At 52.5% G+C, this 9,610-nt stretch overlaps 5 protein-coding genes across 5 annotated transcripts; all 5 read left to right on the top strand.

Moving 5' to 3' along the window:
• Nucleotides 1-1,232: 1,232 nt before the first annotated feature.
• Nucleotides 1,233-1,975, top strand: LOC114940547 (uncharacterized). Its single transcript, XM_085488979.1, has 2 exons — nucleotides 1,233-1,620; nucleotides 1,683-1,975. Exons 1-2 carry the CDS (start codon nucleotides 1,233-1,235, stop codon nucleotides 1,973-1,975), a joined length of 681 nt encoding a protein of 226 aa, XP_085345105.1.
• A 115-nt stretch (nucleotides 1,976-2,090) lies between these two features.
• On the top strand, nucleotides 2,091-4,010 carry LOC146720181 (uncharacterized). The gene is made up of 3 exons (XM_085488978.1): nucleotides 2,091-2,742; nucleotides 2,882-3,062; nucleotides 3,104-4,010. The coding sequence occupies exons 1-3, from the start codon at nucleotides 2,091-2,093 to the stop codon at nucleotides 4,008-4,010; spliced, it is 1,740 nt and encodes a 579-aa protein (XP_085345104.1).
• An 87-nt stretch (nucleotides 4,011-4,097) lies between these two features.
• On the top strand, nucleotides 4,098-5,075 carry LOC146720180 (uncharacterized). The gene has a single exon (XM_085488977.1). It carries the CDS (start codon nucleotides 4,098-4,100, stop codon nucleotides 5,073-5,075), a length of 978 nt encoding a protein of 325 aa, XP_085345103.1.
• A 1,108-nt stretch (nucleotides 5,076-6,183) lies between these two features.
• On the top strand, nucleotides 6,184-8,199 carry LOC114940549 (uncharacterized). The gene has a single exon (XM_029315276.2). It carries the CDS (start codon nucleotides 6,184-6,186, stop codon nucleotides 8,197-8,199), a length of 2,016 nt encoding a protein of 671 aa, XP_029171109.1.
• Nucleotides 8,200-8,232: 33 nt separating this feature from the next.
• Nucleotides 8,233-8,959, top strand: LOC146720179 (uncharacterized; the record flags this gene model as incomplete). The annotated part of the gene is made up of 1 exon (XM_085488976.1): nucleotides 8,233-8,959. A coding segment is annotated over exon 1 (727 nt), but the record flags the coding sequence as incomplete, so codon positions are not given.
• Between the last annotated feature and the right edge of the window lie 651 nt (nucleotides 8,960-9,610).

The raw sequence follows: 9,610 nt of genomic DNA, 5'->3' as shown, positions 1-9,610 counted from the left end.
CGCTCGGTCAAATACCTGAAGAAGATGGGCGCTCCTAACATCACATCCAGTGCCGTCACTACCCGCATCAGACTTCTTGATCAAGCCTGGGATAAGTTCGTCATCCAGCACGATCAGCTTGCGCATTGCCCTGAAAGATAAGTTCAGGGAAAGTGATTACGTTACTTCAGGGCTCCATGATTTGACTGAAAATACGTACGTACAGCAAAGGAGCATCCTGGACGGCTACGCTGAACGCATTCGGTCAGCCTCGGAAACCGTCAAGAGCTAAACGAAGCCGCTCCTCGAACCGCATTACCTCGAGTCAGGATTTTGCAGTTTTCGGGAGCTTACTCCGAGTGGCCAACCTTCCGAGATCTCTTCCTGTCTGTCGTCGGTGATAACGCCACCATCTCTAACATCAAACGCCTGCATCATCTTCGGTCGAGTTTGAACGGACAGGCTGAAAAATTGATAAGTTCATTACCGGTGACAGGAGACAACTACGAACGTGCATGGACGATACTGTGCAAACACTACGAAAACGAGAGAGAACTCATCCGATGCAACTTCGCCGCATTCACCGCCGTGCCGAGAATGAAGAACGGAACCGCTGACGAACTGCATCGCATCCACAACGCTGCCGTCACAGTCGTCAACGCACAGGAGAGTATAGGTCGTCCTATTGAATCTCACGGAATGGACCTCCTAACTATCTTATCGTCGAACAATTCGACGCACACACTCGAATGGAATGGGAATGGGAAAATTCCATATCCGACTCCAACAAGTCACCACCGCACGAAACACTTTTGGAGTTCATGACGCGACGGATGTTCACACTTAACGCCGTGCATCCGAAGACTCTCAAGAAGAACTTCGGAGAGTCTTCACGAACGGCGAAGACACATGTTGCGAAGCACGGAACTGACCTTCCACAATGCGCACTGTGCCATGAAAAGCACCATCTGATGACGTGTCGCGAATTTAAGACGAAATCCGCTGCAGATCGAAAGGCCTTCGTTGAGACGCACAGACTGTGTTTCACTGCCTCGGAAATCATTATCTTACAAAATGTCAGTCGAAGAAGAACTGCTACACATGCAAGGCACGTCATCACACTTCACTGCACGACGCATACAACACGGTCACCGCACATACACCAGAAGCCACTTCACTCGCCGCACTGCACAAAGCCAAGGAGCAGAAGGCTGTACTCCTCGCCACTGCTCGGGTGAACGTAGCCGATCGCCATGGAGGCACCGCACGACGTCCGAGCACTGATCGATCAGGGATCAGAGGTGTCAATCGTTTCTGAAGCACTGGTGCAACGACTGAACCTGCCTCGATCACGCACCGACATGGCCATCTTTGGGATCGGAGGCGCACGACCAGGATCAACGCGTGGCAAGGTCACGCTGCACCTCACTTCGGACATCACGAACGCCCGGCTCTCCGTGATAGCGTTTATACTGCCACGCCTATCACTTCTCCAAGGCTCCACGTCCAGCACACCAGAAGATTGGTCGCATATTCGAGGACTCCAACTGGCGGATCCTCAATTTCGCGAGAACGATCCAGCCGAGCTACTCCTGGGAGCGGAGGTGTGCTCCTTAATTCTTGAAGAGGGTTTACGCAAGGGTGAACCTCAGATGCCAATCGCGCAGAAGACATCACTAGGATGGATACTCTCTGGAGGCTAGGCTCCGACGTCGCATCCGCAGAAGAGCACCGTCGCACATTCCAGTGCACTGCCGATCACGAGCTACTCGAGCTGGTGCAGCAGTTTTGGGAACAGGAACGGGAGCCCAACGCAGTCACGACACTCTCCGCCGAAGAGCAGCAATGCGAGGAATTCTTTGTGCACACGCACACTCGCACCTCTTCAGGACGATACGTGGTGAAGCTGCCGTTCTCCTCACCAATCACTGCACTCCGCGAAACCCGCAAACCAGCTGAGCGGCTTCTCACAACGATGGAGAGGCGATGCCTCTAGGACCCTCGATTCGGCAATCTGTATTGCAACTTCATGACAGAATACGAAGACCTGAAACATATGACGCTGGTGACATGCTCCACAACTAGCAATCAGTCAACGTACTTACCACATCATGGAGTACTCAAGGAGTCCCAGCGCCACGACGAAGCTGAGGGTCGTGTTCAATGGGTCGCAGCGAACACGAACAAGAGACTCTTTAAACGCACATCTCATGACTGAAGCAAATCTTCTGCCAGCTCTTCCTGACGTACTACTCCGATGGCGTCAACACCAGTATGTCTTCGTTGCTGATATAGAGAAAATGTATCGGCAGATACTCGTGCATCCGGATGACTGCAAATTCCAAACGATCCTGTGGCGTCATTCAACTGATGATGAAGTGCGAGAGTACCAGCTGAGAACGGTCACCTACGGTCTGGCGTGTGCTCCGTTTCTCGCCATACGGACACTCCGTCAGCTCGCAACAGACGAAGAAAAGCAGTTTCCTCGTGGCGCCGTGGCTCTGCGTCGAGATTGTTACGTCGACGATGTGGTCACCGGCTCAAATACGCTGAACGATGCGATCGCACTCCAGATGGAAATGGAAATTCGCAACCTCTGCTTGGCGGGCGGATTCCCGTTGAAGAAGTGGGCAGCCAACGACGAGAGGATCCTGACTGGAGTACCAAGCGATCATCGTTTGCAGCAATTGCCACCAGCCTGGGAAGGAGAGCCATTCCACGCTAGGACTCCGCTGGCACCCGCAACACGACCAGTTCTCCTTCGTATTTCATCCGCACGCTGCCATCAACCACACGAAGAGAACGATTTTGTCCGAAACCGCACGGCTCTTCGATCCAATGGGGTGGCTCGCTCCAGTCGTGATTCGAGCAAAAATTCTCATTCAATCCACGTGGCTGCAAGGATTGGACTGGGACACCCCGCTGCCGCTATCCGACGCTCGAGAGTGGCAACGTCTTCTAAAAGAACTCCATCTTCTAGATCAGGTGCGAATAAAACGCTGGCTCGCGACCGGAGCAGATAAGACCTCGCTGCGCAGCTTCATGGCTTCGCCGACGCATCCGAACGAGGATATGCCGCCGCAGTATACATCCGCATCACTGAAAGGAACGAAACGTCAATAAGGTTATTGATAGCCAAAAGCAAGGTAGCACCCGTCAAACAAGTGACCTTGCCGAGGCTGGAGTTGTGCGCCGCCACGCTACTCACCAATTTGACGCGACATATCAAACAAACGCTCGACCTGGCAACATCAGACACGTACTTATGGTCGGATTCAACAGTGACCCTCCAGTGGATTCGCGGTCACTCCTCACGCTGGAAGACTTTCGTCGCCAATCGAGTCGCTCACATCCAGACGCAGCTGCCTAATGCACAATGGAGACACGTAGCTGGTCGCGACAACCCTGCGGACTGTGCATCAAGGGGTATTAATCCAAGCGAACTAATCAATCACGCTCTATGGTGGACAGGACCTACCTGGTTATCACAGCACGAATCGGCCTGGCCAAATTCCGAGATGGAGATCCGAGGAGACGACGTGCCAGAAAGGAAAGCCACGAGCTTGATGACTGTCAACCGGGTCATCGTCGAGCCAGAAATCCTGCTCCGCTTCTCATCTCTGCATCGCCTGCTACGGATATCCGCATGGTGCCGTCGCTGGCTGCGCGCTTCTGAGCCGACTCACACCGCTGGATTAACGTTGAGTCCGGAGGAACTTGACATGGCACTCTTTCGCTGGCTTCGAGAAGTGCAGACACTGCACTTCACGGACGAGATCACCGCAGTCGCAGCTGGACGCTCCGTCGCACCAAGCAGCACATTAGCCAAGCTGACTCCGTTCCTCGACAACCATGGTGTTCTGAGAGTAAGAGGTCGGCTTAAGAACGCCCTGCTGACACAAGATGAGAGGCACCCGATGATCATTCCAACCTCGTCGTGGCTAACTCGTCTGCTGGTGGAATCCTGTCACCGTCGGACGCTGCATGGCGGAGTGCAACTTACCCTGGGGCTGCTTCGACTGCGCTTCTAAATTCCACGAGGACGCACAGTTGTGAAACAGCAACTACATCGTTGCGTCACCTGCACAAGATGGCGAGCAACGACGCTTCAGCCACCGATGGGTAATCTACCCCGCGATCGGGTCACTCCGACTCGGCCATTTCTGCGCACTGGAGTGGACTATGCAGGACCCATCCTCATCCGGACGAGCAAGGAACGAGGACACCGCGCCTATAAGGGCTATATCGCAGTATTCATCTGTTTTTGGTCCAGAGCCATCCACCTCGAACTTGTCTCGGATTACTCTTCAGAGGCCTTCATCGCCGCTTTACGTCGCTTTGTCTCACGTCGAGGTCTCTGTACGGACATATATAGCGACTGTGGAACGACCTTCATCGGGGCTGACCGCACTTTACGGGAGCTCTTCGTCGCTGCATCCACAGAGGGTCGTGGAATCGCACGCGTAGCTGCTGAACATGGCATGCGGTGGCACTTTAATCCACCAGCAGCTCCGCACTTCGGCGGATTGTGGGAGGCAGCCGTCAAATCCGCTAAGTATCACTTACGGAGGGTGATAGGTGAAACCACTCTCACCTTTGAGGAACTGACCACTCTCCTCACACAAATTGAGGCCTGTTTAAATTCTCGTCCATTACAGGCACTCTCTGACGATCCAGACGATATTACAGCACTGACTCCGAGCCACTTCCTGATCGGCGCGCCGCTTTTCGCCATCCCGGAGCCAGTACAGGAGGACAACAGTGGATCCGCAGCATCACGATGGCATCATCTCCAGGCGATGCGAGATCACTTTTGGCGGAGATGGTCGGGAGAGTACATCCATGAACTCATCTCACGACCTAAATGGTTGAAGGTCGATACGACACCTCGCATCGGAGCACTCTGCATTGTGCACTCCGAGATTTCGCCTCCAAACCGATGGCCTCTCGCCCGGATCACAAAACTGCATCCCGGCGACGACGGGATCGTACGCGTGGTCACCGTTCGAACCGCGACCTCCGAGCTCGTGCGTCCGCTCGTAAAAATCGTCTTACTTCCCGACTTCACAACGGACGTAACGACACGCAACGCATAGACAGAAATGCACGACGCGTCACATCACTCACACACCTTTGCTCACGTTCATTCGCTACGCACTTGATTACACATCACATACGCACTGTAACCACTGTTCACATTCACACACATTATTTCACATCGAAACCGCGTTTCACTATTCTCAGCTGATCGCACCACACTGTCAACACGTGTTCATCGTTTCAGCTGATCGAGCGACAGTCCACGCGATAATCACGTGTATCTCGCCGCGCCGGCGCGCGCCTACCCCACTATCAATCGCGATCGAAAAGTCATAGCGACTTATTGTCAGCGGGTGACAAGGCGGGCGGGATGTTCGAAATTGAGAAGGAAATTAATATAATTATTTAAGTTTGTATTTTCTGTCTAAAAATCGATATTTTCTTCCGATGAATATGCGAAAAAACCGCGGAAAAAAGGCTCGCCCGATATAAACAAGTAGGCGATAAATCAGGATTATCCTAACAAGCTGTCAATAACAACAACATTGCTCAACCGAAAGCAACGATTACTGCATTGATTACCGATGTAATAGACATGCGCCGTTCGATCACGTGGCTTCCGAAAGCCAATCGATCTCGCTATCGAGCATTTCGCGCATGTCAGGTACGTGCTTGTTTCGCGTAAATTACGGGGCCGCCAATAAAGACAGGCGCCCTCGCGTCACCTTCGAACATTTTTAAATAACCGAAATTAATTGGTGCAGTAAAAATTAGTGGGGCTTCAGTACCGCACCGATAAAAGAAGCGCCCACCAAAATTGCGCGGCTAGTCTCTCGAGTCTCAGTACGTACAACCGCTATTAAACCGCTTAGAAATCACCGCAATTATTACCGCACACTCACTTGGAAATCGATCTCGGCTTATCTTTTGGAACTTTTGTAAAATTACTGTATCGTTTAAATTGTGAAAGTAAACTCTGTGTTAATTATTAAAGGGTGATTAATTTCTTTCGGCCTTCAAATACGCGCTCTCCTTCACGCGTTCGCTCAAACATATTTTTGGTCCTTCAAGCCGGATTATCAGTTCGTCGCGCCGGCACGCGTGTGAACATTCTTGAAGACGAGAGTGAAGTGCCTGAAAAAGAAATACAGTGAGTGTCACATCATGGATGCCGCTATATTATTAGATAGTCAGCGTGAGATCCAAGTTCGAATCTCACGCTCGGTCAAATACCTGAAGAAGATGGGCGCTCCTAACATCACATCCAGTGCCGTCACTACCCGCATCAGACTTCTTGATCAAGCCTGGGATAAGTTCGTCATCCAGCACGATCAGTTGCGCATTGCCCTGAAAGATAAGTTCAGGGAAAGTGATTACGTTACTTCAGGGCTCCATGATTTGACTGAAAATACGTACGTACAGCAAAGGAGCATCCTGGACGGCTACGCTGAACGCATTCGGTCAGCCTCGGAAACCGTCAAGCTAAACGAAGCCGCTCCTCGAACCGCATTACCTCGAGTCAGGATTTTGCAGTTTTCGGGAGCTTACTCCGAGTGGCCAACCTTCCGAGATCTCTTCCTGTCTGTCGTCGGTGATAACGCCACCATCTCTAACATCAAACGCCTGCATCATCTTCGGTCGAGTTTGAACGGACAGGCTGAAAAATTGATAAGTTCATTACCGGTGACAGGAGACAACTACGAACGTGCATGGACGATACTGTGCAAACACTACGAAAACGAGAGAGAACTCATCCGATGCAACTTCGCCGCATTCACCGCCGTGCCGAGAATGAAGAACGGAACCGCTGACGAACTGCATCGCATCCACAACGCTGCCGTCACAGTCGTCAACGCACAGGAGAGTATAGGTCGTCCTATTGAATCTCACGGAATGGACCTCCTAAACTATCTTATCGTCGAACAATTCGACGCACACACTCGAATGGAATGGGAAAATTCCATATCCGACTCCAACAAGTCACCACCGCACGAAACACTTTTGGAGTTCATGACGCGACGGATGTTCACACTTAACGCCGTGCATCCGAAGACTCTCAAGAAGAACTTCGGAGAGTCTTCACGAACGGCGAAGACACATGTTGCGAAGCACGGAACTGACCTTCCACAATGCGCACTGTGCCATGAAAAGCACCATCTGATGACGTGTCGCGAATTTAAGACGAAATCCGCTGCAGATCGAAAGGCCTTCGTTGAGACGCACAGACTGTGTTTCAACTGCCTCGGAAATCATTATCTTACAAAATGTCAGTCGAAGAAGAACTGCTACACATGCAAGGCACGTCATCACACTTCACTGCACGACGCATACAACACGGTCACCGCACATACACCAGAAGCCACTTCACTCGCCGCACTGCACAAAGCCAAGGAGCAGAAGGCTGTACTCCTCGCCACTGCTCGGGTGAACGTAGCCGATCGCCATGGAGCACCGCACGACGTCCGAGCACTGATCGATCAGGGATCAGAGGTGTCAATCGTTTCTGAAGCACTGGTGCAACGACTGAACCTGCCTCGATCACGCACCGACATGGCCATCTTTGGGATCGGAGGCGCACGACCAGGATCAACGCGTGGCAAGGTCACGCTGCACCTCACTTCGGACATCACGAACGCCCGGCTCTCCGTGATAGCGTTTATACTGCCACGCCTATCACTTCTCCAAGGCTCCACGTCCAGCACACCAGAAGATTGGTCGCATATTCGAGGACTCCAACTGGCGGATCCTCAATTTCGCGAGAACGATCCAGCCGAGCTACTCCTGGGAGCGGAGGTGTGCTCCTTAATTCTTGAAGAGGGTTTACGCAAGGGTGAACCTCAGATGCCAATCGCGCAGAAGACATCACTAGGATGGATACTCTCTGGAGGCTCCGACGTCGCATCCGCAGAAGAGCACCGTCGCACATTCCAGTGCACTGCCGATCACGAGCTACTCGAGCTGGTGCAGCAGTTTTGGGAACAGGAACGGGAGCCCAACGCAGTCACGACACTCTCCGCCGAAGAGCAGCAATGCGAGGAATTCTTTGTGCACACGCACACTCGCACCTCTTCAGGACGATACGTGGTGAAGCTGCCGTTCTCCTCACCAATCACTGCACTCCGCGAAACCCGCAAACCAGCTGAGCGGCTTCTCACAACGATGGAGAGGCGATGCCTCTAGGACCCTCGATTCGGCAATCTGTATTGCAACTTCATGACAGAATACGAAGACCTGAAACATATGACGCTGGTGACATGCTCCACAACTAGCAATCAGTCAACGTACTTACCACATCATGGAGTACTCAAGGAGTCCAGCGCCACGACGAAGCTGAGGGTCGTGTTCAATGGGTCGCAGCGAACACGAACAAGAGACTCTTTAAACGCACATCTCATGACTGAAGCAAATCTTCTGCCAGCTCTTCCTGACGTACTACTCCGATGGCGTCAACACCAGTATGTCTTCGTTGCTGATATAGAGAAAATGTATCGGCAGATACTCGTGCATCCGGATGACTGCAAATTCCAAACGATCCTGTGGCGTCATTCAACTGATGATGAAGTGCGAGAGTACCAGCTGAGAACGGTCACCTACGGTCTGGCGTGTGCTCCGTTTCTCGCCATACGGACACTCCGTCAGCTCGCAACAGACGAAGAAAAGCAGTTTCCTCGTGGCGCCGTGGCTCTGCGTCGAGATTGTTACGTCGACGATGTGGTCACCGGCTCAAATACGCTGAACGATGCGATCGCACTCCAGATGGAAATTCGCAACCTCTGCTTGGCGGGCGGATTCCCGTTGAAGAAGTGGGCAGCCAACGACGAGAGGATCCTGACTGGAGTACCAAGCGATCATCGTTTGCAGCAATTGCCACCAGCCTGGGAAGGAGAGCCATTCCACGCTAGGACTCCGCTGGCACCCGCAACACGACCAGTTCTCCTTCGTATTTCCCCCGCACGCCCCCTAACCCACCAAAAGAAAACTTTTTTGTCCGAAACCGCACCCTTTCGATCAATGGGGGGCTCGCTCCGTCTGTTCAGAAAAAAATTCTCTTAAAATCCACGTGGCTGCAAGGTTGGATGGGAACCCCGCGCCGTATCCGACCCGAGAGTGGCAAGTTTCTAAAAGAACCCACTTTAGATCGGTAAAATAAAACGCTGGCTCGCGCCGGAGCAATGCCGCTGGTTCGGGTTCCCCGACCATCCAACGGGATAGCCCCCCGCAGTATACCCCCGCATCACAAAAAAGGAAAAAAAAACGTCAAAAGGTTATTGATAGCCAAAGAAGGAGCCCCCGTAAACAAGTGACCTCCGAGGTGGTTGGCGCCCCCACGTACTCACCAATTTGCGCGACTATAAAAACAAACCCCCCCTAAAACCAGACACGTTTTTTATGGTCGGATTCCATCCCCCTCCAGGGTTTTGGGGGCCTCCTCCGCGGAAAAGTTTTCGTCGCCAATGAGTCGCTCACATCCAGACGCACTGCCTAAGACAAGGAGACCCTAGCTGGTGGACAACCCTGCGGAGGATAAGGGGGTATAACCCCAAGCGAAAATAAATCACGCTCTAGGGGCCAGGACCTACCGGTTACCCGC

Source organism: Nylanderia fulva, unplaced genomic scaffold (genome assembly GCF_048542155.1).
Source record: "Nylanderia fulva isolate GAGA-0341 unplaced genomic scaffold, ASM4854215v1 Scaffold752, whole genome shotgun sequence".
NCBI classification, from domain to species: Eukaryota; Metazoa; Arthropoda; class Insecta; order Hymenoptera; family Formicidae; genus Nylanderia; species Nylanderia fulva.
This window is presented reverse-complemented; position numbering and strand designations above follow the sequence as displayed.

What these genes read in the sequence shown, in the direction of transcription:
- LOC114940547 (XM_085488979.1), top strand. Translation starts at nt 1,233, where the DNA reads ATGGAGGCACCGCACGACGTCCGAGCACTGATCGATCAGGGATCAGAG. An exon ending in TGAAGAGGGTTTACGCAAGG is followed by an intron (nt 1,621 to 1,682) that starts GTGAACCTCAGA and finishes TCTGGAGGCTAG; the next exon opens with GCTCCGACGTCGCATCCGCA.
- LOC146720181 (XM_085488978.1), top strand. Translation starts at nt 2,091, where the DNA reads ATGGAGTACTCAAGGAGTCCCAGCGCCACGACGAAGCTGAGGGTCGTG. An exon ending in AACACGACCAGTTCTCCTTC is followed by an intron (nt 2,743 to 2,881) that starts GTATTTCATCCG and finishes CGTGGCTGCAAG; the next exon opens with GATTGGACTGGGACACCCCG. An exon ending in AACGAGGATATGCCGCCGCA is followed by an intron (nt 3,063 to 3,103) that starts GTATACATCCGC and finishes AACGTCAATAAG; the next exon opens with GTTATTGATAGCCAAAAGCA.
- LOC146720180 (XM_085488977.1), top strand. Translation starts at nt 4,098, where the DNA reads ATGGGTAATCTACCCCGCGATCGGGTCACTCCGACTCGGCCATTTCTG.
- LOC114940549 (XM_029315276.2), top strand. Translation starts at nt 6,184, where the DNA reads ATGGATGCCGCTATATTATTAGATAGTCAGCGTGAGATCCAAGTTCGA.